We start from the raw sequence: 26,605 nt of genomic DNA on the forward strand, positions 1-26,605 counted from the left end.
GAAAGCTTAAACAGTTTCACTTCATTGCTTCTCAAAGAGCAAATTCCTCATACTGTTTCCAAATAACTGTTTATTATCTAAACACAATAAAATAGAAAGCAACTCTGGCTTAAATTTGATGACAAGCAGAAATTAGAAAACTAAATGCCATACAAGTCAGTTATTTGCGTTTGCATGTTTCAGAACAGTTTTTAATAGCTTTTTTTTTTCATTAAAAACAACTGTCATTTTGTTGCGACATCCCATATTTAGTTTCTAAGTCATGCAGAAATTGTCCTCTAATTGAAAAAAATCCAGCCTCCTCCTTCTCAAAATAAAAATAAAAATCCAGGAAATACTCATTCCTGCATTCCAGTCAAGAGAGAGCCAGCATATACTAGCACACTCAGAGCTTCAATAATGCAATATAATACACTGAAAGTAACTCACTATTTGAAAACAGCTTGGCTGAAGGAAGAAACAATCCTGTAGCATTTTAGCAGCCCAGTGCTTGAGCAATTTCTGCAGTTAAAGCAAATCTGAGCAGTGCAGAAGTAATCCAGTACCAAACAGAGCTTACAAACAAGCCAGGTCATGTGAGTTCCACTAAAAGCTCTGGTGGGAGCAAGACAACAATGTTGGTATCTTAAATATAGATTTAGTTTTCATATTTCCCATGTCCTGCGAGAGACATTATAGGAGCTCCAAATGATTTCAGTGGGAAAAGCTAGGTGTTATGTACTTTTACACATTAATTAAGCCAATGGATTTAGGTCCATGTTTTATAGAGAAGAAACTTTGGTCAATGCTTCTATTACATGTCTCAGATCTGCAATTTCTAGTCGATGACTTAACTGGGTATTAATGATGCATGGCACCTCTTCAGTTCAAGGCCACATTGCAAAAACTGAACTCATTTTTCTCTGCATGGGACAGTCAATAAACATCTCTGTCTTCTTCTGTCAACATACAGCAATGTAGGATGAACTGTATGAAAACCACATGGAAAATACTGTTCTGTGCCAACATTAACTCAGAAAATGTCAGTATGGTGTGAGCTGTAAAGTAACTTGGCAGAGATTCAAAATGCATACCCAGCATTAGCTAAACAGTGCTGAACTGGGCATTAAGGAGAAGTGTTTTACACAACAAATTACTGTTTCTCCATTGCTCTCTTTATACGTATAGTAACTGAATTTTCTTTTCATCTGTGAAGGCAACCAACCTTAAGAGTCATTAAGTTAAATCTCACATTGCCTTTTTACTTCAGCTTGGTTGTTAGGCCTTGTGCCACAGTTATTCACCCTTGGACCCCAATGCTGAGGAATGAAGTCAGCACCTTTCATTATTCAGAGTTTCAGAGAAATCGTATCTAGGTCTTGAAAATAGCTGATGGCAATTTTATTTACATAGACTAAAAGAAGAATTTTCAGCTTCCCTTAGAAAATAAGATTAATTTCTTTCCTTGAAAAAGTGGTCAGAGGCTTCCCTGGCAATGTAATTCATATTGTTCCAACACACTAAGTACTTGCACTCACTGCACAGAAAATGTCTTGGTTTTTCTTGCAACAGCCAGGAGTAAAGCAGCGTGGACCTCGGAAATGAATGGGACTGAGAGAACTGGTTTGAATAGCTTCATTGACCCTCAAAAGCATCTCAGACTATCCCAGGGACCAAAGAGGACAGCAGCAGCACAGTCACCAGATCACAGCTGCTACACAGTGCTCTTATTTCTGCAATTAAAAGAACATCTCTGACCTGATCAGTTACTTCCTTAGTAACTGAGTTCTTCCCTTAGAAAGGGGCAGGTTTTATACTGAGGACAAAACAATCTGACATGAAATGAAGATTTTGAAACATTTTATATTCATCTGTGCTGTGTTTCATATTATATTGGTAGAATGGAAAGCAACAAAATCTTCAGGTGTTTACTGATTTAGTTATATATTATCTAAACTGGACACATCAAATTTAATGTTTTAATGGCATTTTCTTAAAATGGTGCTTGCAGACTTAGATTCTCTGACAAGATTCTTTATCAAAGAGTAAGTAACAGAACTGTGTGCTAATCACTTGGTCACTGACTCATCATTTTTCCATGGTAATTAAAATGTTCAGAATCCCCCCCACTATGGAACATGATAAGGAGTCGTGTCTGACATATTTACTTTTATGACACACAGTTCCAGAGATGCCACTGCTCAGCCTTGCATTCAGGTACCAAAAATGTTGAGAAATCAGGTCTGGGAAGACAACAGTACAGCCTTCCACAGGATTTGATCTAGCCAGTGCTAGTGGTGACATTTTATTAACAACTATCAGGAAGAGAATGCATTGTTACTTAACCAAAACGTGTTTGACATGAAATCAAGCATTTTACATAGTAGCAGATATAAAAAAAATATATCAGCAAGATACCAAGCACTGCTAAATAACGTATTTTGGGCTCCTTTACTTGAAGGTGTGTGGAGGAAGTTCTTTTCTTTGATGTAACTTTATTTTTAACTGAGCAGAAGAACTTCTATTTGTGCAATCAAACTCCGTGCTGGCTCATCCCTTCAATGTATGTCATTTGGATATGAGAACAGCGAGTTTAACAAGTGTTAGTCAGATGAGGAATCCGGGATGTCCTCTTAGGTTTTCATACCACTGATTATGACAGGTGATAATTGCCATTTCTTAGTATTTACTGGAAGTAGTGCTGTGAATTAGCCCTACAAAAACCAGTGAGCATTTCCTTCCAAACACTTTAATCCAATGCTTAGATTTAGGAGGGTTATTTTCTAAAGCATTAAAGCCAATTCTTTCCTCAGTAGCAATGATTGGGATACAGTTTCTTCCCACTACAATGAAGTTATGTTGCACAGCTCGGCCCTGGTGAAGTTTAAAAAATAGCATCTAACTGTTGTAATATGCCTTTTTCCTCAGCAAATCTTGAAAAAAAACTTTGGAAAAAAAGTCCTTTTGGAAAACTCATGTTTTCTGTAAATTTTGGGGATGTCAGTTTAAAAAATCTATAGTATTTTGGATATCACATGCAAACTAATCACAAGACTGAGGATCAAGAAAGTTCAGTTCTAGACCTCCAAATGAATGTGCCTGATCTTGGGCTAATTACTTCAGCTATGATTTACTGCTATTTTGATCCTCAGCTTAAGACACATTAAGGAGGACAAAATATTAGGAAGTGTGGAGTAGTAACAGATTTTTTGAAAAAGAGAATATTTATTTATAAACCTTCAAATCATGATTTACTCTTAAAAATCTCAAGCAGCACTTTGATTTTTTCACAGTCTCTTGGGACAAAACCATTCATTTAATAGGCATTGAAGATTTTGCAGGTGGCCTTGGTAATTGAAATAAGCAATTCCCTTTAGCCCTAATTTGAAGTAACTTCTAATTTCAATGGGAGTTGGGTGCCCAAATCCCTATACAGCAGATACTTTCAAAGCTCCCTAGAGAAATGCTCAAGTGGTGAGAATTTTTAGCTTAGTACTTCTGCTGCAGGGTTATGTCAAACTAGAAGACCCTTATATTATCCACTGATTGTTCTGGCATAGCATGGAGTATGCAGTATAATAAATAATGAAAGGTTCCAATTTTCCACTGCCTCTTCTAGTCTTTTATATCTGCGCAGAATAAACATAACACTTTATTATTCTAACTCAGTAGCATTTCACATCCACCTAGCAAAGACTCAAGTGACAAAGCCTAAGTCAGTACAGTCAGTGAGGAATGAACCAATTCCAACATTAAAAAAAGAAGTGTCCTTCCTCCATTCTCTCTCAGAATTGATTTCACTCAGATTCAAAGCTGGATCTGTTTGTTATTTTCAGAAACATTATTATTTATTCTATTTATCATTAGAGTTGCATTCTGCAGAGACATAATTATTACTAAATTCTGGTGATAGAATGTTAATTGTAAGCAAAACCAAATACATCTTAATTTTCCTAATTTGCTAACATGGGAGCAATCTTTCTGCACATTAACACTGCAAGCATCCATTAAGAGATACTGTAAAACATTGAATGCTACAAAGCTGCCTTCATAGATGTTTTTCTGAGAATAACTGCTTATTCTAAACCAGAGTCTAGTATGTATTGCATTTCAAAAGAGGTAATGCCCCAAATTTTACTTACTATTAGATTTCTCTAGCTTACAAAACCAAGCTTCCAGTAATAAAATAACGTTGTCAGAATGAGCCGTCAAATGACCTGGGTCAGCAACTATTCTCACAGTGAGACAAATTCTACAGATTAACATACTGACAACATTCATTCTTTCTCACAGAAAGAAATGTATTGATCTGTGCTTTCAGGAACTAAAAGTTAATTACTTTCCTGAAGGTTTCTATTAGGGCAAAAAACAAGGATCACTTGTAATTTATTTGAAGGGAGAAAAGGTTGATATAGCTGATAACCATGAAATTTGACTTGCACTTTCTTACAGAAAATGGAAAATACGGATTTTTTTTTTTCCCCTGAGAAGTATTTCTAAAAATTACAGAGGGCATATAGCTTCTGTACCCCATGCAGTATATACTGAATTCACTATTCAAAAATCAGAATTTATTTAGTGGGATTATTAGGAATTTTTGTTCTCTATTTCTTCAATACCATTCCTTACACTCTACTTGCCATTAGGACTGTTGGAGAGTTGATGTGGTAACAAAGTGTAGAAGAGATTGAAAATTTATCTCCTTATTAGACTGGCACATCTTAATTCACAGTCATTCTTTATTAACCTTCTTTTCAAGAGAAATAAAGTAAAGATGCACAAATATCTGACTTGTTAAGCTCATTCTTTTTCAGATAAGGAACTTTAAAATCTCTACATCTGAAAGGGATTTCAGTTTAAATTGAAACTGTAAAGTCTACTGGATCAGTTTTGTATGTTTTGCCCCTGACAAATGTACAAATATAAGACTCATTTCAGGCAGACAAATACCCACAGTCCTCAGAGACTGAGGCTGAGATGTTAAAAACCACCTGTGGAACCTCTGCAGCCAAATCTTTTTAAAATTAAATATGTATTTTTCCAAAGTTTTCCAAAAGCTCTTCCAAAGCCCAGCTTCCTAACATTCTCTCTGGCCACCTTGATGTTTTCAGTGCAACAGGAAAGATGTTTTAAAGGTATTTTGAAAAAAGAGCTTATGAGAAGTTCAAGAACTTTAAACACTCATATAATATGCCATGGAACAACCTTAAGAAAACCATTCACCATTATTTCAAACTTCTTTCCCCATCATTTCTGAAGCCAGAGTTGCTAGCTTCTGCTTTGCTACCTATATCCAATTTCCACTAAAATCAACAGCAAGACAAGCAGTGATTTCAGCAGGATGTGGATCAGGTCATATATCTGCATATTTAGACTTAGTTCCCAACTCATACTTTCTCCTGGGAAAGTTTCAATGGATAATACTACTGGGAGGATCAGAGGAAATGTATGCATTTGTGTGCATAGAAAACACTATTCAAAACACTATCCTGTGGAGCTTTAAATGGCTTTAAAACTTTCTTTTCTATTGGTGTTCAAGAACAAAATGATTGTTCTCAATTGCTATTATTTACAGCATTTGAAGCTCAGGTGCAGAGGTGGAGCGTATTGGTGTGACCCTTGCCACACCCCCAAATGATTGGCTGGAGGGAAAGTTATATGCTCAGCCAGCAACTTGGAAACAGCCGCAGCCCAGGGCATAGCTTTATGTAAGTCAACAATTCCAGAAGCACAATTATTACCTGTGATCATCAATCAGTACAAAACCGCACTGAGTCCTGCTGAAACAAGCTAAAAATGTTCCATGCGGGAAAATCAGATTATAGTTTATTTCTTTTTTTGAGAGAGAGAGAGACCGCGCACTAGATAAAATATTTCATGTTTCCATTAGAACCATGTCTTTACACCTTATTTAGGAAGTCACATTGTGGACATCTTAGATAGACAACTTTCAGATATATTAAGAGATATTTGTATTCCATGGACACTTAATTTCAAAAGTAGTAGTGGTACTAGGAATTTCTAAACTGACATTATTGTGCTGCCTTTACCATTTAAAGTGTCCTTTTAATAAAATGCATGTATGCAGAGTAGCAAACATGGGCATTTATAGCTGATTTGTTATTTCAGAAAGCATTAAAAGCAAGTAAAGCATTTGAGCTTAAAACAAAGAATGTAAAATTCACCAAACAACTCCTGATGGTGAGGAAAAGGACAAATTATGCTACAGGACATTTCAGTCAAGATACCTTGCCTACCAATGTTAAGACAGTACATTGTCTACAACACGACTTGAAGCAAACTACTAGAGAATTTCTGTGCTCTTTGAGAGGCAGCCAAAAATAAATCTGTGTCATAAGTTTATTGCACCATTATGGAAAACTGAGAATAGAGTGGGCTAGGTCTGAACTCACAGTTTCAGCACTTCTAATCCCCACAAGGCAAAAAATCATTTCACATGACTTGTGTGCAAAGGTTAAAGAAACAGCACAAGCTTCTGATACTATGCCTGCAAACAGAAGGGAGCGACCACAGAATCCCAAAGCACTCTTTTGTTTTCACTGAAAAGGAAGTAATCAAAATCACTGTCACTTACTCTCTGTTGGCAGCACAGGGGGAAGTGTGGTCTTAGTCTTCTTGGTCTTCTTCTCAGTAGGCTTTGAGGTCTTTGTGGATGAGGCATCTGCAATCAAAACAAATAGTACAATACAAATCCTATTTAAAAATCAATAATGAAAAAGCTGCCTATTAACATCAGTTTGTTTTGGATCTTTCTGCAAAGTTAAAGGAAACTGCTGTCCTTTTGAGTTTTAAGAATGATTTTCTGCACAGACTTGCTGGAGAATTTCACATTCTAGAAGAGGGAGCAGAGAGGGAGAAGCCCTCTATGAAAGCAGCTGCACTGAGAACCTGAGAAAGCAACTAGACAAGAGGCACCTTCTAAGCTGATAGGTCTATTTTAACTGAATAGAACAAAGTACAACATGCACAAAGCTGCTTTAGCAGTGCATGAAAGAGGGAAACAAAGGCACATTTGAAGCATCATTTCATCCAAAAGAATGCCTTGCCTTGTCATTCTTCTATTCCATTGTCTATGTGATCTATATAGATGAACACATTTTGAAAAGCAACATTTCCTCTGTATGTTTAAATCTTTCCAAGAAACTACTACACATTGGTACATTCCTAAATAAAAATGGCAAAGGGGACACCACATAACTCAAATTTGATGGATTTCATTATTCTCAAGATTGTACAGCTCAGATCCAGCAACTACTCAGCACTGCAGGCTGCACCGACAGCTGAGTCAATACAAGCTCTCTTCCATGCATATCTGATATGACATAGACACATATAACTAGGAGGTTCAACCTTTCTTCAGCAAGGTTATCCTAGGTCGAGAATGTCATATAATGCAAATCCTAACGAGCTCCACTTGTTAGATTGTTTGATCCTGACATTTATCTTTGGAAGAAAGATCCCAAATCTGGATTATGATTTCAGCAATAGCTGTATCAATTTATAGCTTTCAAATATTTAGCGTTCAGAGGATTTGTGCATGAGATAGCTGTTTGAAATTTAGTTACCAGAGAAAAGATAACATAAATGTTATGGAACCACCTATTTCTGTCACCTACTTCTAGGTGCCAGAGCATGAAAGTTTGTCTCTCTACATTTCCTAAAAAGTTATCAGGGGAAGACAGAATCTCCTAGTAAACAATTCAGAGCAGAAGGCTGTGCTAGATCTAGTTCAGACACTCAGATTCTACAGATTTGTCCCTGAGCTAATTTGACAACTGAAGTCAAACATTCCTCCAGTCTGATTTGAGTCCATGGGGCCAAAAGGAATATAATGATATGGTTAATGAATGGTTACTTGTTGAGTCTGAAAATCAGCATCTGGGATGCTGCCAGCAGACTGAGTCGAAGGGAGCAATTTTAATTGTTGTTTTACATCAGAATTCTAATTTTAAAATAACAGTCATCCCCTCTGCCAGTCACAGACATGAGATATCAAATGGCGTCTCTCCTAAATAGCTGGAGTTTGCTGTGGTGCCATTCCTCAAAAACCTCTACTCACCCGTACAAAGCAGCACGCCAGTAGGGAATGGAAAAGACAGATGAGGCAGCCAGTATCAAGGTAAGGAATGTGGTCATTCTGGTGTCCAACATTAGGTGGGCAGTGAGCTCCTAACGCCATGGGTGCCGCTACTAGGGTGAGCCAGACAGCTGATGTAACGCCATTCATGTCATCATGCAATGAATATGTCATGAGCTGACAGCCTCCCATTATCAAGACTTTGCAAGCCAAAGCCTACCTCCAGCCTCCTAGCATATCCATTGCCCAGCAGGAAATTGGAAGTGGGAAATATGCTAAGGGAGGCTTCAGGAAGAAAAACAACTACTTGAAGGAGATCAGAAGACAAAGTCAAAGGAAAAAACACATAGGTCACTGAGACATTTAAAAGATATTAGGGCAGCTCTGGAGAACTACTGTGTGCTAAGCACTTGATGATCTGATCCTTTAACATTCTGCATCTGTGGTAGTTAAGGTGTTACAGGGTACTAGATTTTGCTTAAAGCCTCTTCTTGATAGTCTTCTTTGAACTTCAGCGCTGGTAAAATTTATTACTTTAAATTACAGAAATATAAACAATAGCTTATCAAACATCTAAGCCAGACTATGTTGTGACCATGGTATCACAGAAGGTGTCATTGCAGGAACCAATATAATTAACTGTAATTATATGTATAATTAATTCCTTTTCCAGCTACATAAAGACTAACCTTTACTGATGGAGTTACAGGATCATATTCTTACCTTGTGGTACCTTTCCTTCCTATATTAGGAAAACAAATAATAGTTTTCTTTTCTAGACCTCCTGCCCCAAATACCACATCTGTAACACAGTTGTGAAGGCTTAGTAGCCAAGAACTATGTTATCGGGCTTGTTGTCTGGTTTTGTGTTCTTTTTAGTCACAATGGAAAATATCACAGTATTCAAGGATGAGCTCACCAGAAGGTGAGCTGATAAGAAGCATATTTGGTTACTTAAAGTCCCTTAAGTAACTTAAAGTCCATGGCAGTTTTAAAACTCTGTACTCTCAACCTCATGACAAAATATTTGCCCAAGGACAAGACTACTTGGCAAAAGTACAGTGTCGTCAGCACGACTGAAGCTGAAAACGGGTACCTCAGTCAGCAAACTGTACATGTTCTAAGACTATGGCATACAAGGGTGGTTGAGCTGCCAATTTTTTTATTTTTGCTCACTTCCACTAGAAAAACCAAATGACCCCACGTCAGTGAATGCAAAGAATTGAAAAGTTCTAGACTGAGAAATGTGCCATACATTGTCCTGAGGCAGACTGGTACCAAGGCTCACATACTGAATTCTTATGTGCTCTTAAATAATGCATACAGCTCTGAAGCAAATCTTCATGGTTTCAACTTACTGCTCTAAAAACCTTGTAGAAATACAGTGGGCAGCAGGACAACATAGATTATTCCACAAAGCAGCCAGAGCCCTTGGCTCTGTACTGTCTCTCTGCTCATGCTCCTTTATGGTAGACACTGAATTACTTATTGACCAAAAAGTGCGGAAGGGAAGGGAGCAGAGTTCTTTTCTGTGTTTGTGGTTCATAAAGGCTGCTATTGGGAAATGAAGGGGGGAAGGAGGAAGTTCTAAGGAAGGGTTTTCCCATATCCAGCAAAGAACTTACCTTCTACCAGCACTTTGCAAGCACATTCAGCTTTTCCTGCTGCATTCTCAGCTATGCATTTGTATTCGCCCCCATCTTCAGGCATGGTCTTCTCAATGGTAAGTGAACACAGTGTCCCTAATACAAAGGAAAGAGAGATCAAATGGTTGTTATATTGCAGTTCATAAAAAACTTAGTACTATTTAGGAACAGAATGCATCAAATGATCCAATCCTTTACTACAGGTGATCTTCACTGCTAGAAAAAGATGTTTTGTCCTTAAAAATTCAACATCCAAATTGGAACCTTATTAATGCTAAATAAAATAAAAACACATTGATAGATAAATTGATCTTACTGCTGTTCCCTAGGATACTCGAAGCTGTCCCTGCAGCCCTAAATCTGTTAATGGATGAGGGTAGAGAAGACACAGAGCAGAATCTCTGCTGCTGTTCTTTGTCTCATAGCAGGGACGAGAAGTCCTCACTCAGATGATCTTTTCCCAAAAGTGCTAGTAGTGTAGGACTGCAAATGAGAGGGCTTCTGTCAAGCGGCCATCTGCAATATTTTGATTCAGCCTTATCTGTGTCACTCCTATGAGCATCCACGTGTGAAAGTAGAACTTTAGCTTAGTGCACAAGTTTAAAAATGGCACTGAGACACTTTTTCTTTTTGCTTGAATTACTTAAAGAACGAGTGTCTGGTATTGTAAAACATCCATTAGAAAGTCCAATATATCAGTGGCAAATCAAATTTGTCACTGCAGCAAATCCATTTCTTTTCAAACAAAAAAAGCAAAATTTTACTTCATTGGATTTGCAGAAACAGGATGCGACATAAGCTCTGTAGTTACCAAGGGAAGCTTGGTATGACCCAAGGGAAATACATTTCCTCTTAAAATGTAAAACTCTGTGAACCAAAACAGAAGCTGTTCCCAGTAGTTGGGGTATGAGGAAGGAGAACTGTTGCTTACCCAGTCCCTTATGTTCACCTGCATTGCTTGGAACAACAAAGTACTTTGCTCCCCAGGGAGAACCCCAATTAAAACACTCCAGACTTTCCCCTTCCAAATATCCCTCATTAAGTGAGGGTGAAGTGTGGGCTTGCTTTCTCCTTCCTCACTGGAAAGCCTGGCCTGTCCCCTAAACACAGCCCGAGACATTGTGCACTTCCACCTATTGCTGTTAGCTTGTCCAGAATGCCTCCACCCTCCACCTGTTTCAGCCACAGTAATACCTTCCCCCCTTCCTCCACTTACCTTTCTCACAGTCTCTCCCAATTAACAGCAAGATTGGATAGATGATCTTGTTTAGACATTTCCCCTGTGTCCTGAGATGTAAGGAAATTTCCCAGCATCTCTTGCTATTTGCCACCTTTGTCTCTATGTTAACTGGAGGCTGCCTTCTGCCTTCTACAGTGCCTGATCCCAGGCTCCCCATCAAATATATCCTTTGTGATGTGGGAGATGGCACAGGTGCAGGTGACACTGGTCCTGGAAAACGACCTCAAAAGGTCCTTGAAAAGAACACTCCTCTATCAGAAGAACTTTGGGAGTTTACTGGCTCTCCCTGGAGACTAGACCTCAGTTCTGACATGGCAGTTATGATTTTGGCATTCAGATTTTCCCTCATTGTAAAAATGGATGTTATTATTCAAGACGAATCTTATAAAAAACATTCAAATGGTTCCCAACAAATTTCGTTTGCCAGACACATGCAAGGCTTAGAAGAAAATGAATTTTTCCCTCCTCATCATCCTCTACAAAATCAAGAAGCTCCAAATAATGACTATTTTCCCCCTGAGAAACGATGCAAAAACTATCTCAGAAGAGGACCACTGACCCCTGACTCGCATGTGCTGTGCTCAGCCAACCACAGGGTGAAAAGAAAAGCGACGTGCCTTCCCTGAGGCAACTTTCCTCCATGAGTCAGGCTGAGCCAAAAATGTCACGAGCTGCATTTCCATTCCAAATGGAGGAGGGACACTAGAGAATTATTCTTGCAGGCATCTAGCAAATATAAATTCACATGTCTCTACTGTTTAAAGAGACAATTGGAGAGCAAGCCAAAGATAACTTCCAGTCTAAGAATTTGTATAAATCTATGTAACATGATGAGAAAAGATCACACATTAGAACCTAAAAATACTATTGCAAAAGAACATAAACTACAGAACAAAGACACATACATATGGAGGAGATCTCTGGCCACCTTACTGCAGGGAAGGAGTCTGGCTTGTAAGGATAACTGGATCATTAAGGGACTGGAACAAAGCAGCATTTACTTTAGTTTCTGCTGGAGTTTTCTACCTGCTCAAAAGCCCTTCCTCAGCTCATTAAAGACTAATGTGACATACGGTCATTCCTCACCACTCATACTGTTGCAGTGTTGTCCATACAGCATAACTGCAGCAATGTAAGTTAACAACTTATGAGAAACACTTCCTTATGCAGCATATACAAACAGAACACCCCACCCTAACAATAAGTCATTCCCCACAGTTATACTAAAATCTAGCAGCAAATCCTAGGGTTTTCTCATGATGATCCTTGACTTGCCATGTACATTCAGTGCTCTGAATGTTTGTTTTTAGAATCTAGCAGAGTCCTCATGAAATAATGTCAGTCTTACTCCTTCCAAAAGAATATTTATATGTGTTGAATTTTAATGAAATTATTTTGTGAGAAGGAGGATGAAGGAAATGTGTTTTTTCAAGGGCTGCATCCTTTTTCTCCTGACTTCCACCACCTTGCAGCAATAATCTGTATCCTGTTTCCCTCCACTTCTTCATACTCCCCAGCAGCTACACTGGAATAGCACATACAAAGTACATGGGGATTGCTGGGGTTGTTGCTACCACCAGATCGCAATGGTGGTATTCTGCCCTCAGTGGAGGACTGAAGGGGAAATGAGATAATTTGGGTCATGCTCTTTTATTTAGCCACTAGTTTTCATGAAACTGTGGACTACTAGGACTTTGCATGAAATTGGCCAATGGTTCAAAAAAGTATTAGCCAGGCTGGGTCAGGAGTATAAGGGGAGGCTGAGAAAGCACATGGCTGTAGAAACCTCATTTTCTTAGAAAACCAGAAGAAAACCCCTCCAAACACGCAAAACTTGATGAGATTTCATAAGGACAGGAAACTCCCCAACAGGCTTATGTTCTGTGATCTAGAGCTACAGTCAATTCCCGGGGCTAGAAGGCCAAATGTCTTTCAACGAAGTATTTGGTATTTCCTCTGCAAAACCCCTTCATGACCTGAAAAAAGCTTATTTTCTCATAACTGCAAGAAAGCCCAGACTGGTTACTCCAGTTGGGTATTCTGAATCCTGGTACCTCCCTAATCCCAGTCAACTAAAAGAGTTTGCTATCCATTTTGTCCCCCCATCCCTCTACTATTTTTTTAGGAACCAGCCCACGGACAGTCTTTAAAACACTGTCACAAAATGCACACTGGAGTAAGCATGAATACTGGGATCTTCCACTTAGACATTGGAACTGGTGCAGCTCTAGAAAAGACCTTAACAGCCACAGAAGCTGACAGTTTACTGGAAGCTCTGGTTTAGATACACAAAGCCTTTCCCTTGCATTTTGAGCTATTAAAGGATTTTCTGACTTACTCAAAAATAGTGCAAGCCAGTTTAAAATATCTCTAGGTTTCTGCATTCTTTCCATGAAAGTCCACAGAAGATCAACATCAGATATAAAACAAATACACAAACCAACAAAAAAAAGCTCCTGAGTCTAATTCCCCACACTGGCATCTAGCTGGCCAACCTCCTGACTCCTATCCATGATGCAGACTGAAGTTTATGTCTTTCTCATTTGTATTCCATGGGATAAAGAAGTACTATGGAGTATTTAGGCAATATCAATAAATACTAGGCCATGAGAAATTGTGCCTAGGAGCCATAACAAATTTGTTAAGGAACTCATTGGCCCATAGTGTTAATTTTCTAATAAATCACAAATTGTCTGGGAAAGCACAAATATGTGCTAGTGTCACAGTCATGTTTAAAAATGGCAAGCGGGTTCACCTGGAAAATATTGACTACAGTTACAATGACAACAGGCAAAGTAGTGAAAAAACTCACATGAGTTTCAGAGAAGAAAAAATGTCAAATTTAATTATTACTAATTGATAGAGTTTTAAGGAAAACCATGTAAGAAACCTACTTTCATTATTCATGAGATTACACATTTAACTGGCAAATGTATCTGTGTAAAATTAATTTTTTTAGTCTTTACTGAAATATTTGTGTTATGTCACATTATTCTTCTGGTAATTAATGCTATATTACTATATTAATGACATTCATTTAGGAAGAGTTAGAGCTGCCAAAATAAAGATCTCATGAAGAAGCTGACAATAGGAAATCATCACTTGGTATGTTTCTGGTGGATTTTCTCTGTGATCAGACTAGGAACAAATTTATTCAGTATTTTAATCTGTGATGTAAAAGTAGTCGTAAATTAATGTTGATAAACTTACAGATGATAGAAAGAATGTTGGAAAGGGAAAAGACAGAGAGAGAAAACAGGGCAGTCCTCATAAACAATCTCATTTACTTGTTAAGCTGAGTCTTACTCACTCAAAGAAAATGGGGCTTAAGATAGTGAAATGACAAGCATCCATGGACAGCAAGGGATGCTCTATTTTCAGAAGGTTTAAAGGTTTAATATAGAAGTAACAAACATGAGCTCCACTGTTGTGAGGTAGAAAGAGGACCAATGACCTCCAGTAAGCACAGCAATAGGAAGGTGACCTCCATCTCCCTGATGCTGATACCGACATATGGTTCTGCTGCCTATTTTCTAAATAGGATAATAAACCAACAAATAGCAACCGAAGAGGAGGTATTAAAAAGAAAAACAAAACAAAACAACCCCAAGCCTCCAAGGGCTGGATAAAATGCATTATGGAGAGAAAGTTAGTAATGGCTTGACTTGTCAAGTTTAGAAAAGAAGAGGGAGAGATTGGTATCTTGATTACAGTCAAAGCTACTCTGTCAAGTACAAATGGGCTCTTTAGCTTAGCGGAGAAAGGAAACAAGTGTATGGAAGAAGAAACCAGATAAATTCAAATTAGAAATAAAACATTGCCTTGTTTCTTGATTTAAAAACAAAACACTTATATGAATAATTAGACATTGCAATAAACTACCAGTGATTATAGCAAAGGTCTCTCTTTCGCTATATTTAAACCTACACTGCATGCATTTCTGGAAAAGGAAGATTCAGACAAAAATGGCAGTACAGAGGGAAATTTTATGGCCATGTGACAAACATGGAGTTGTGTCAGAACTGATGCTCAGATGATCTCCCTAGCCTTAAACTTTCTGAAGAAGCTTTTTTAAGCTGCAGAATCCATCTACTTTCAGCAATACACAGAATTGTGTTCATTACACACCAAACTCTTGCTCCAAGTTAATTGAAAAAGAAATAAAAAAAGTCATGGCAAATCCTAGTTAGACTGACAGACACAGACTTGCACAGCTGACAGGAAGATTTAGGAGTTACGTTAAGTCACAAGAAAGTTGTTAAGGCATTATTGCTAACAAGATTACCAACTCTTTATGTTGCCAAGAAACTTAGGAAGAAAAAAAAGCTGTCTTACAAAAAGCAATACAAACTCTGGGCATTTTCTAAGCTACACCATCACTGCTACCTGAGGCTATATTAAGTAGTTCCTCTTCAATCTATGTAGTCACATGGTACTAAATCTAGCCAAAAAAAGCACAGCAAGCTGATTTAAAAAATGGCAAGTTTGCCAGTTTTGACTTATATTCACTGTGCATCTCAAGGCTCCAGTCTAGTAAGGATGCCAGCTTCCAAATCCCTTTCAGTGTCGTCTTCTAGAACAACTTTTGTAACCATGCAAAAATTTTCTATCTGGATTTTCTATCCAAGAGTGAGTCACATAGCAGGACACTAGCACAGGGCAGTGCTGTGCCAAGTATTATACAAATGTAAAACAAAATGGTTCCTGCTCTAAAGTGTTCACCGTGTGAGGAAGCTTGTTCTACTCAGTCCTTATACGTCTAACTCCACTGTAATGCCTGCTAGAGCCTTCTTAAATACTTTTTTCCAAACAAAAAGCTTCCCATAATTTCAAATGAAGAACTCTCTTATATTAAAATCAACTGCCTCTTAACCATACACCATCTAACCTGCCCGTATAAATGCATAATGCTCTAATTTATGAGTACGCTCTTTTGTTTGTTTGTTACAGTTACCATTTATTTTGAGATTTCACAGGCAAAAACCCCATTAATATCTATCCCAGGAATGTAACAAGTATTTAAAAGAAGAAAAATGTAAAGTCAAACCATTAATAAACTCCTACCAGGTCAGACATGTTTGTAAAAGAAAAATGATGTAAGAGCTCACTTTATCATAAAAATGATACTTTAAGCAACAAATCACACATGCCAATCACCTGACAGAATACTATTTGGGGAATTATTAAAAGAAATGGAGAAACAAGTATTGGTGTTCATGATTCCAAAGGGAAACAAAACAGTAATAGTTGACATGTAAAATGGAAGGAATGAGATTGATCTTAGATATGTTGTGATTGTGACATTCAGTATAATGCTGCCCGGATTCTGATTTCTAACTGCTAACGTAAACCTAACCATGGAATAGTAGAATATGTTGCAAGCCCTAGATTAAGTATTAGAATACAGCACATATACAGCATAAATATGCCTGAAGATGAAGGTCTTTTTTGGAGCAGGATTTATTTTTTCCTTTGCCAGAGACCTTACCAATCAGTGATTATTCTGATCCTGGTGTTTGAACTTGGGCTTCTCCGATGGTACAGAAGTGGGCCTAACGTCCCCCCTTCTCTTGCATACTAATGGCTAAACTGCCTTGGACAGGCAATGTAGTGTTTAGCCTCTTCAAACACAGAGGAGACGTGTGAATAGAGCTGTTTCTAACAGGTAAAGGGTGTTACTATCAGCTGGGACAAATATGCCAAGGAAAGTTACCTTCAGTGAGTGACTACATAAAGAGACTAGTTAGTTTGTCTATCCTGTGAACTTGTTACATACAAGTATACTTTTAAGTCTGCCCTTCCTGGGCAAATATGCCACCTGTTTTCTCAGGTTGGCATGGTCCTGAAACCAGATCTTAGGTATTTATCTTCACAACATGTTTAGCACCGGGAGATCAGCAAACCGCTATTTCTTTTTGCTTTCTGGTAATGACAGAGAGGGTTAATTTAATTTCCAAATGACAAATACATGGCATTCTGCAGGTTCATGTGTTACTTACTTATTGAACAGCTTGTGGGCCAGTGGCCCATACTAACTAAGAGGGACTTGTATGATAAGAAGCAGATAGACATGTCTCACTCTAGATAGAGGATTTTCCAGTGTCCAACTCACTAAGAACAAGTAAGTTATTCTTCTGTGAGATACCTCTGGAAAATTTTTGATAGGTGAGAACCAGTGGTCACCACCAAACATCACGGCAGCCCAAAACCAGTTGGTGAAATAGGTAAGAATAGACCAAGTCTATCCACTTTCACAGTGGATTTTGTTGCTGAACACAAGAGGAGCAAGGTCATGCTGCAGAAATAAAAAATGGCTTTGCAAGATCTAAGCCCATTAATGTGAGCTAGGTCCATTTGCTCTGAATTCTGCTCCTTCCCCACAGACTCAACCTTCTTTCAGCTGAGGATGACTCTAGGGGATTATCTCCAGAGCCCATTAAATGCTGCTCCAAGGTTGGACAAAGGCACTGCTGCTGAAGGACACGACACCTGTGGGTGTGACGAAGATGCCTTTTCAGTGTTTGGTGCAAAAGGGGGAATCTAGGATTTTGGCATCGGGCTGCTGAGTACTGCATCCAGTTTTATTGTTGCGCTCTCTGTTTAAAGCTGCTCCAAACACATTCTGTGATGCTATTCCATACAGTTTCTCTATTGTACTGATACTCATCCTGAAGTTGTTATTTCTCAATTCTAGTCTGTAGCTCTAATTATTCCTTCTCCTCCCTTGGTTCCTTCAACTATTTATGGGTTCCTAACTAGGGGAAAAGAGAAAAATCAATCTCTAAGAAAACTGAAACTTACTTAAAGTAAGTATCATGCATACCTAGTTAATTACTTAACAGTTGGCATGAAAGCATCTCACAGTGGGGGAGCAGCAACACATTCTTCTCCAAGTGCCAAAGCTAGCAGGTACTATCAGGAAAAAACCTAAATTGACCATCATGCAATGCATCCCTTCAGTGTAACAGAGGGTATGTAATAGGGTTTAAAAAAAAAAGTAGTTCTAATCCTCATTCCATTTCTTTCCATTAAAGGAGAAAACTGTAGCATTTACTTCCCTGTGTAATATTTCTTTCTAAGATCCTCTGCAAATACGTGCAAAAGAGAGCATGACTTTGAAGTACCGATAATACTGACTACCTAAGCATGATACTAGTGTAATAATGCAGGTACAACTCAAACATAAGGACAGTTTCTTCACTCCCTGCAAGAAGCTGTCCTGAAACAGAGGATTCCTTATCCAGTGGTGACCTTTGCTCCTTACCTCAGTGGAAAGCACTGCTAAAGTGTGACATTCTGACAAAATGCCAACTCTGAGGTGTTATGACCAACAGTGTCGCCTAGCCCAGACAAACTGGATGGGATAAGTCACATGCTCTGCTCAGGCAGGTGGTAGAGCATTTTTGTACATGAGGATCACTTCACTGTAAACACAACTACACTGGATTTTCAGCTCCATAGTACCATTTATAAAGTAAATATGAGTTGGGGGATTGTAACAGTCAATTACTCAGTTTATTTCAGTCAAGAAAACAGCTTTTTGCAGCACCACAACACTAAAGCTTTAGGACTTTAGGAGGCTCCACCATAGCTCAGAAGCTTTGATACAGAGGTGCTGTTTATCTGATGTACTTTGATAGGAGACATAAAACTTTGGGATGCATAATTTCTTTTCACTCTGAGCAACTCCAAGAACACCCTTGAAATACTGCTTCCAGTGTAAGGCTGATTAAATTGCAGTCTCCCACCTTCCTGATTCTGTCAGTCCTTTTTACAAGGATGGCATTACCACCAGTCAACTTTTTCTCATGTACGTGACAGTTCTATTCTATACAGTCCCTTCTGGTGAAAATCATCACGTGCTCATAAATTTTTTATGCTACTTCAGACACATGCTAGACATAATGCACCTGCAACCATTTCCCCCTCTCCATCTACTTACTTTGGTATCCCCTTAATGTAGTACTCAGGTACCTTCCCCCCACCCCCCAGCCCCCATCTGAAGGCAACGTTGTTTCTGACTGCATCTATTTGAAATCAGTCCTCGTGTTTCAGTGCTTGGAACATGGCACAAAGATTGACTGGTTGTGGTGAGCCATTGTGCATATTCATTTAGTTCTCATTTAATAATACTGAAAATAGTCTGGATTAAATGAAGAAAGATTCACAATTAAGACTGCAGACCCCTGTGTCAAGTTATAATTCTTCGTGTGAACATGAACTTTTTTACTACAACACGCAGGAGAGTGTCACTCTCTATATAATTCCCTTAGTGTTTTATGAAACAAATATGAAGTAAAGTTTTTTTGTATTATCAATTATCCTCCCTATTTTTGCCCCAAGGAAAATATATTTTGTCTAGATACAATATTAACATTCATAAAAAAACAGTCTAGTAGGGTTTGATTATCCAGAATGTGGAATATAAAGAAATGACTCAATCTGACAACAGTAAGTGTTCTCTCTGAGGACTTTTACCAAACTCTGTACTGTTTTGAAATTAGTTAAAAGTTGTCAGGCCAGTGGGGTTCAAATATTTCAGTGTCTGTAAAGGCAACAGAAGCATCTGTGGTGGGGCATTAAATACACTTGAAATCAATTCTCAACTCTGATCTTAACTATGTAACTTGAAGTTTTAGTAATGTCTTTCTATAACACAACCCCTCTTTGCTTCTGTGTTTCTTATTGCAATAAGAAGCCTGAAATATTAAACATACAGAAGAATTAAATCAGAATTTGTAAACCAGCAGTAATATTATTCTGTTTTCAATGTTCTCATCCTTAAAGTTCAGCTTAAATACATGTCATGTACCAGCTCCTTAAACAGCGTTAGCAAAGTAAACAGCATTTAAAAATGCAAGAAGTTCAACTTTATAAAAATTACATCTGCAAGCTGTTAAAGGAGAATCTGCAAGAAATGTCAAACAATACTGTTCCTTGTGTACTCCACTAAAATAACAAGAAAGTTGCATCTGGAAACAGTTACTGGCACAGGACTTAAATAAAGTATTCCGTTACCTTTAATGAACTAAATATTATTAATCAAGACCCGGATATAACAGTGTGCCATCCAGCTGGCTTGTAATTCAATTAATTTACCTTCTTGGGAGATGACAATGGACTTTGATGATTTGATGGTTTTGCTGTCTAGAGTCCAGGTGACAGCTGCAGGGGCATCAGAGGAAATCCGACATTGTAAGACCAATTTTTCACCATCTACTACTTGAGCATCCTGAAGCTTCTCTGTAAAGGAGGGTGCTGTTCCTTTGCTTGCTGGCGGTTTGCTTGCTGTTACTTTGTTTTCAGCTTTTTTCACAATTATTCCTCCATCCACCACTGCGCACCCATGTTCACAGTTTCTGTCATTCTTCTCTTCTTTTTTCACTGCTGGTTTGGCAACAGGGGCTTGAGAATTGGGGGTCGCATTCTGAGCTTCAGAATTGGCGCGGGCATTTGGTGCTGGGGTACTAGCGCTGCCATTCTCTGCAGGTGGCTTTTTCTTTGAGCCCAGCACAGATCTGAAATCTGTAATGGCTGGTTTAGGAGGTGGCACCTTCTCTGGCAACGGGGTTTTTGGGGTGCCTTTCTTGGCCAGCACAGAGCGGAAGTCCACCTGCTGAGGAGCATGAACTTTCCTTTCCTCCTCTGACAAGGTCTTGGGTTTGACCTGCCGCTGCAGGTTTGCACGGAAGTCCATTTGCTCGGCTGGGATTTCTTTCAGTTCCTCCTCAGAAAAACTTTTGGTGCTGACTTTCTTGCCTAAAATGTCACGGAAATCAAGTTGCTCAGCTTCCTGCTGCCTCAAGCTCTCCTCTGTGTGTTCCCGAGTTTCCACTCTCCTCTTCAGCACTCCTCGGACGTCTTCCTGCTCTTCCTCAGCTGCTCTGGTTTCACTGCTGTTCTTTCTAAAGCCACTTGTTCTACCAAATGTTAGTTTACCATGGTCTCCACCATCTCTTCGCTCTCCAGAGCTGGCTGTTTCCCTCCCACTATGATCCGAAAAAGAAAAGAAAGAGAGAGCCAGGAAAGGGGCTGGTTTAAAAATGTCAGGGAACAATCTCAAAGCAGGAACAAAATGTGTTTATAGAAGGGGAGGTTGATTAGAGGAGCACACTCCATTAGTTCATTGCATCAATGATGACTTCAGGAGCCATATAAGGGCACAAACAAAAAAGATCTTCTCTACTCTGGCTTGGTACAGTGTGCTTAGCCTGTATGATGAAAACAATTTGTTGGGTCACATTTGGGGATTAGGTTGAACAGCAGCCAGCCTGGGTCTGTAAGGGCAGGGAATTAACAGAGCAAAAAATAGAACCCACCCATGCAAGTCCCTGGGAAAAATACTCACTCTCTGAGCATTTCTGCTCTGGAAGCTGAACTCTCCCGCAACATCAGAGACACCTGGCAGCTGCATTCTCCAACTTGGTTCCTGAAATATTTAACTGAAATCAGAAAAGCAGAGGTTTCTCCCTCCAAAACTGTAACTTGCCTCAGCTAAGTGATTGTGTGTTGCACTAAAGCACCTCAAACCCAGTGTGGCATCCTCCTTTCCTATGCCCAGCATTGTGGTGGTTGACTGAGGTGGATTTGGTCCCTTTATATTTGGAGCCAAGCTATCTCAAACAGCTTTTACTGTTCTGTTGCTGTCTACACTGGGAACCACATACTCCCCAAACAAAAAATCAAAGCAATTTACAGAATGAAACAGCTGCAAACAAACAAGCTAAAGGAAAACAAATACAAAAGCTGGAAAATCAAGGCAGAGGAAGGGGCTATTTTGCAAAGTTGAAAATCTTTCCAACTCTGCCTACTGTTTATTTATTCAAAACCAAGCTCTTAAGTTTTCTAATGTTAAGATATTAAAAGCAGGGTCTCATTTCCTTCCCTTCCTGCCAGCCCAACCAATCAGCAAAACCCATCTACATAGATTGCTCCAGCCTGTACATGTTTATATTAAAAAACATAAAAGTGTCACCATATATGGTGCTGAGTACTTATTCTTCCTTTTGCAGAGGAATACCATAGATGCCTTCTGGAAAGGGCTCCCATTAAAGAATTCATTAAAGTGTTCCCCCCACCCTTGCTGCTCCCTCCCTCCCACAGATATATATCATTCTTCTAGCCCCAAATGGCTCTTCTCCACTTAACACAGGAGATGCCAAAAGCAAAATTTAACTCCCCCAGGACAGCAGTTGTGTAACTGTTGCCACTGCTCCCCTGAACTGCTATTAAAAAAACAGACTTGAACCGATTAAGGACTGGAGATATCTTTTATTAGTGAAAAAACTTTTGACCTTCCCAGTTTAAGCTTGTAAATGGACTACAAACTCCTGGATGATTTTTCTTTTTCAAACAAAAATAATTTTTGCTACTGAAAACATTTCCTGGACATGAGCAAAACAGATGTGCATTGGGGGGAGGAAGGAAAGAGAGGCGGGTTTTCCCAGCTGTATTCTCCTTTCAAAAGACTTGCTAGACAAGAGCACCTTCAAGTCCACTTTGGCCTGAAGTTTAAAACACAGATGCAGGAGTGCCTTTCTGTTAGTTTGCCATAAACATATTGTCTGACCTGGTTTTTAAATAGTGCATGGAAATACATTCCTAGATAAGGTTCTGTCTGGGTGAATAAACTATAATTTCACCCATTTGCAACTTTGCAATGAAGTCACACAGTAAGCAGGATCATTAACACAGATGCAGCACTAAGTTACGTCTTTGTAACAGCAATTAGTGCCTTCACATTTTCAGATAGATTTCCCTTGCTTTCTGTTGCTTTAGAAAATGAAACAGTGGATCAGCCTAATACGAAAATCAAGCCTTTAACGCCAAGAAGAAATTAGTGGGGTTGACCAAAGTAACTGAATTGCAAAGCAAAGGCCCTGCAGGAAGGAACACATCTTATTTGACCTTAAGACCATTACCAACAAGAAGCTATATATATGTTTTCAACACTTCGTGTCCAACAAGTCAGAATATGTACACTAGAAACTGTTATTGAACGCAATCCATAAGGACAGCACTGAAAGCCACAACCTGAATTTCCTTCAATACAAAAGGCTAGAGAACATCTGAGTACCAAAGAGAAACTGTCCAAATGGCAGGAGAGGATCCAAGTCAATGCAGAGAGTAACTCAGTCCTGCACTGGAGACTTGCCATTCTTACTTCCTCTTATGTGTGACCTCCCTTTGGAAGCAAGAAAAATAGAAAAAAGGAAAGACATACGGAAAGATAAATAGAAAGAATTGCACGTCACCTCCCAACACACTGATTGGCATCAAATAATGGCAGGGTACCAACAGTGCTGACAACCTGTTGTCTTCAAACAGTGCATTTCCAACTGGCCCCTTTTGCCACTATTGAAACTCATGAATTCTTTCCTGCTTCTCAGAAGGTTTTAAGAAAAGCAGACACACTCTGAAACTGCTCAAGTACTTTCTCATTCGCCACTGCTACAGGGCTGTTAGCAGGCTGTTGGTTTACCAGAAGATCCCTCCTGTAACTCTCCTAGAGCTCAATTACTCTTCCTTTAGGATTTAAAACCAATCCAAAGCTGACAAAGTAGGAGAAGCTACGCAAGCTGAAGTATAGACAATTTACAGCATACATCAAATAGGGAGGCACCACTGCTCAGCTTCTGTCGTGACTGTATGGCAAAAATATTTGCCTACAACAATTGTGTCACCAGTGGGAGAGGTTAAAGTAACAGAGACAGCAGTCTCCCAGGAGAGGGATCTAGGGATACTGAATGTGGTCCTGACTACTATGAAGAAGAATAGCATTTCTGCAGGCCCCATTTCTGCAATGCATCTTTCCCTCTGCAAATTCTTCACATAGGCTGAGAAGCAACTAAGGAAGGCAAAGTAAACCTCTCTAAACTAAGCTATTTTTCACAGGGTTTGGAAAATAAAGGAGGGGGTGAGAAAGCAGGAGAGCATTTTGTTCTATCTATTTTTAAAACCTTGGGAAGTACTTACAAATTATGGCAACAGTGGGACATAGAAGTACCTAGATGGAAAAATTATTTAGAAGGTAGTTTTTTGATCTTAATTATGATTTCTGATTCAAGTGAATGGCTGAAAACTAGACCACTGGATACAAATCTTGAGTCTGTGTCTGATTCATCATATCCCTGTTCAAAAGTGTAGCCTTCTCAGGGAAAGTCCTGCTCCCAGTGAAATCAAAGTGAGTTTTGCTAATGATTTTAGGAGCAGAGAGAACATAATTTTGTCTTCTGAATTCAGTTGCAGAGTCTAAAAAGGTGAAGTTAACAACACTGACTCACCTTGGAGATCACAAGATGGAAAAAGAGAAACAAGCCAAGAAAAATTAATAAAGACTGGATGGTTTAGATGCTAAATTCAATGAAGAATAACTCTGGAAACTTTGTAAATACTTTTACATTTATGCAATTTCAGAATGTAGGCAAGGCAAGATATGTGGAGGCAGCTAGAAAAAATAGAGCTTTGCAGTACACAAGTACTACTTCAAGTCTTTCACGTCTTTGCTGTTTTGAATCTTGGCAATAACAATCTTACTTCTGCAACTTGAGGTTCTCTGTGCTGGCATTTTATCAACAAAACCCTAGACAAAGACAGATCTTAGTGTCTCTATTATTGTGGAATAATGATAGACATGGATAAAACCTATGCTTAGTAGCTATGCTATAAAGAAGTGTCTGGAAGTGTTGACTTTTGCAGTATTGTTCTGTAGAATGCCCATGCACAGGACTTATCTTTAAAATGTCAAGGAATAATAATAAAAAAATCCACCAAAAACAAATAAAACCCCAGCTGCAAAGCCTGAAGCAATTTTAAAAATAGCTCTCTGTCCTATTGTGGGATCAGTTTTCCCTGGAATGGCTTTTATGTTCAAAATATCTTGAAATACTAGTTTCTTGGCAGAATCTACTCAAATATTTTCACTGAACCTTAGATGAGACTTATTGTCTGCGTGTCCCTAGGAAGCACTCTCTGGAGGAAGAGGAAAAAAAGCACTGATAATTACAGTGTAATTTACTCTGCAATACGTGTTTCACACACTGAAAATTCCTACTGGCCTACCAAGTGTGAAACACGTATTGCAGAGTAAATTACATTTTGTTTTAAGAATGAACTGAAAGGGGGAAAGAAGTTGATCCCTAGCTACAGCTGGTGCTTCAGTGCAGGTAACTTCAAAGCCTCAGAATGAGGTTTTGCAACTCTTTTGTGAGTTAGTTAAATGCAGAGAAAGTCCAGACTTCATGAAGGTTTAGACCCAAAGAAAGCAACTAATCTACTGGATCACAACTTTAGCTGACATAAAGCAGAGCAGCTCTACCGGCTTCAAAGAGGATGCACTGATTTACCTCACTTGAGGGTTTGGCCAAAAGCTTTTTATACCTGAAAGACCAATCATTTTGTTTGCATTTTACAGCATTGAGTGGGAGAATGGAATGGGAAGGGGTATGGTTTTCTTTCCTAAAAATAGACAATGTGTTGATAGCAGAAAACAAGGTTTGCAACTGTATTTTACAGAAAGACAGAACTATATTTGCTGTTTGGTGCAATGGAATTTAATCTTACAACTGCTTTTTATATAATGTGAATTGCAGAGTATTCAAGGTACCACTGATTTATAAGATGAATGTTTACCTCTGATTTTAATCAGATTATCAGAATCTCTAAATAAGATTAATCAACACTAACCAAACTTCTATGGAAGATGGAGTGGGAGAGAAGAGAAATACTCAGCATCTGAGAAGACAAAGGTTAACAAAGCAGATGATTTGTTTAAGGAACTGCAGGAGGATTTTTGAGGTCACTCATGTTGACTGTGATGTTATAAAAATAAAGGCTTTACTCAACAAACACAGTCTCTGTTCAGTACTCCCAATTTCTTTGCTTACCTCTTCATTTACGACGTACACATTGACTGAAAGAACATGGGAAAGTCATACTGGGATAAAAGCATACCAGTTCTTGCATCACTGGAAGTATGCAAAGGACAGGAGGAGAAAAAGATGTCTGGTTTTCTGAGTCAGAAAAGAATTGTTATTTCCCATTTCAATCACGATGGTTTCACAGAGACTCTGACTGATTTCTTATCCCTCATCTGCACGAGCCAGGATTTTGCAGGCTGTAAAATATTTAAATTTCAACAGATGAACCACAGTGGCGGGTGAATCTGTTGTTCTTTTTATATTTATGCAACACCATTCCTTGAGGCCTGAGCAATAACAGGCTCAATGGAACATTACTAGGGCAATTAAAATGAAGAATGCAAGTGTAGAGGAATCAGAGGTCTGTGTAGGTTTAAAACAAGGACCAGGAGAAGCTACAATGACTACCCTCTTAAAAGTCAGACTTAGTAGTCTGTTATATAGTAAAAGGCAAAGCAAACATACTCTAAATAATGCTGAGGGATGGAAAGACAGAAAGCCAACCAGCAATCATTCATGGATCACACTGAGCTACATACCCTTGTCAGCTCACTCTGATGAAAGAAGAAAGAACTAGGAAGAGACAAATAGATCTTTTGTTAAATCCAAATTTTTAAGACCAGAGTTTTAATTTGTGAGCAGCCAGCACAAAAGGAGAATTGTGGAGGTATTAAGACAGAATTTAGAGCTTAAGAATAATGGAGAAGAAAATTGGAAAATAATT

At 38.7% G+C, this 26,605-nt stretch overlaps 1 protein-coding gene across 6 annotated transcripts in view; it reads right to left on the minus strand.

Moving 5' to 3' along the window:
* MYLK (myosin light chain kinase) overlaps positions 1 to 26,605 on the minus strand; it is a 224,632-nt gene that overhangs the window by 55,435 nt on the left and 142,592 nt on the right. For all 6 annotated transcript variants that reach the window (XM_052792708.1, XM_052792704.1, XM_052792705.1 and 3 more), the window contains 4 exons: positions 21,312 to 21,392; positions 20,063 to 20,952; positions 9,703 to 9,819; positions 6,575 to 6,661 (listed from right to left, as the gene is read on the minus strand). In XM_052792708.1, the coding sequence (XP_052648668.1) occupies positions 6,575 to 6,661; positions 9,703 to 9,819; positions 20,063 to 20,952; positions 21,312 to 21,392 (1,175 nt within the window). The remainder of the gene's footprint in view (positions 1 to 6,574; positions 6,662 to 9,702; positions 9,820 to 20,062; positions 20,953 to 21,311; positions 21,393 to 26,605) is intronic.

Source organism: Harpia harpyja, chromosome 7 (genome assembly GCF_026419915.1).
Source record: "Harpia harpyja isolate bHarHar1 chromosome 7, bHarHar1 primary haplotype, whole genome shotgun sequence".
Lineage (NCBI taxonomy): Eukaryota > Metazoa > Chordata > Aves > Accipitriformes > Accipitridae > Harpia > Harpia harpyja.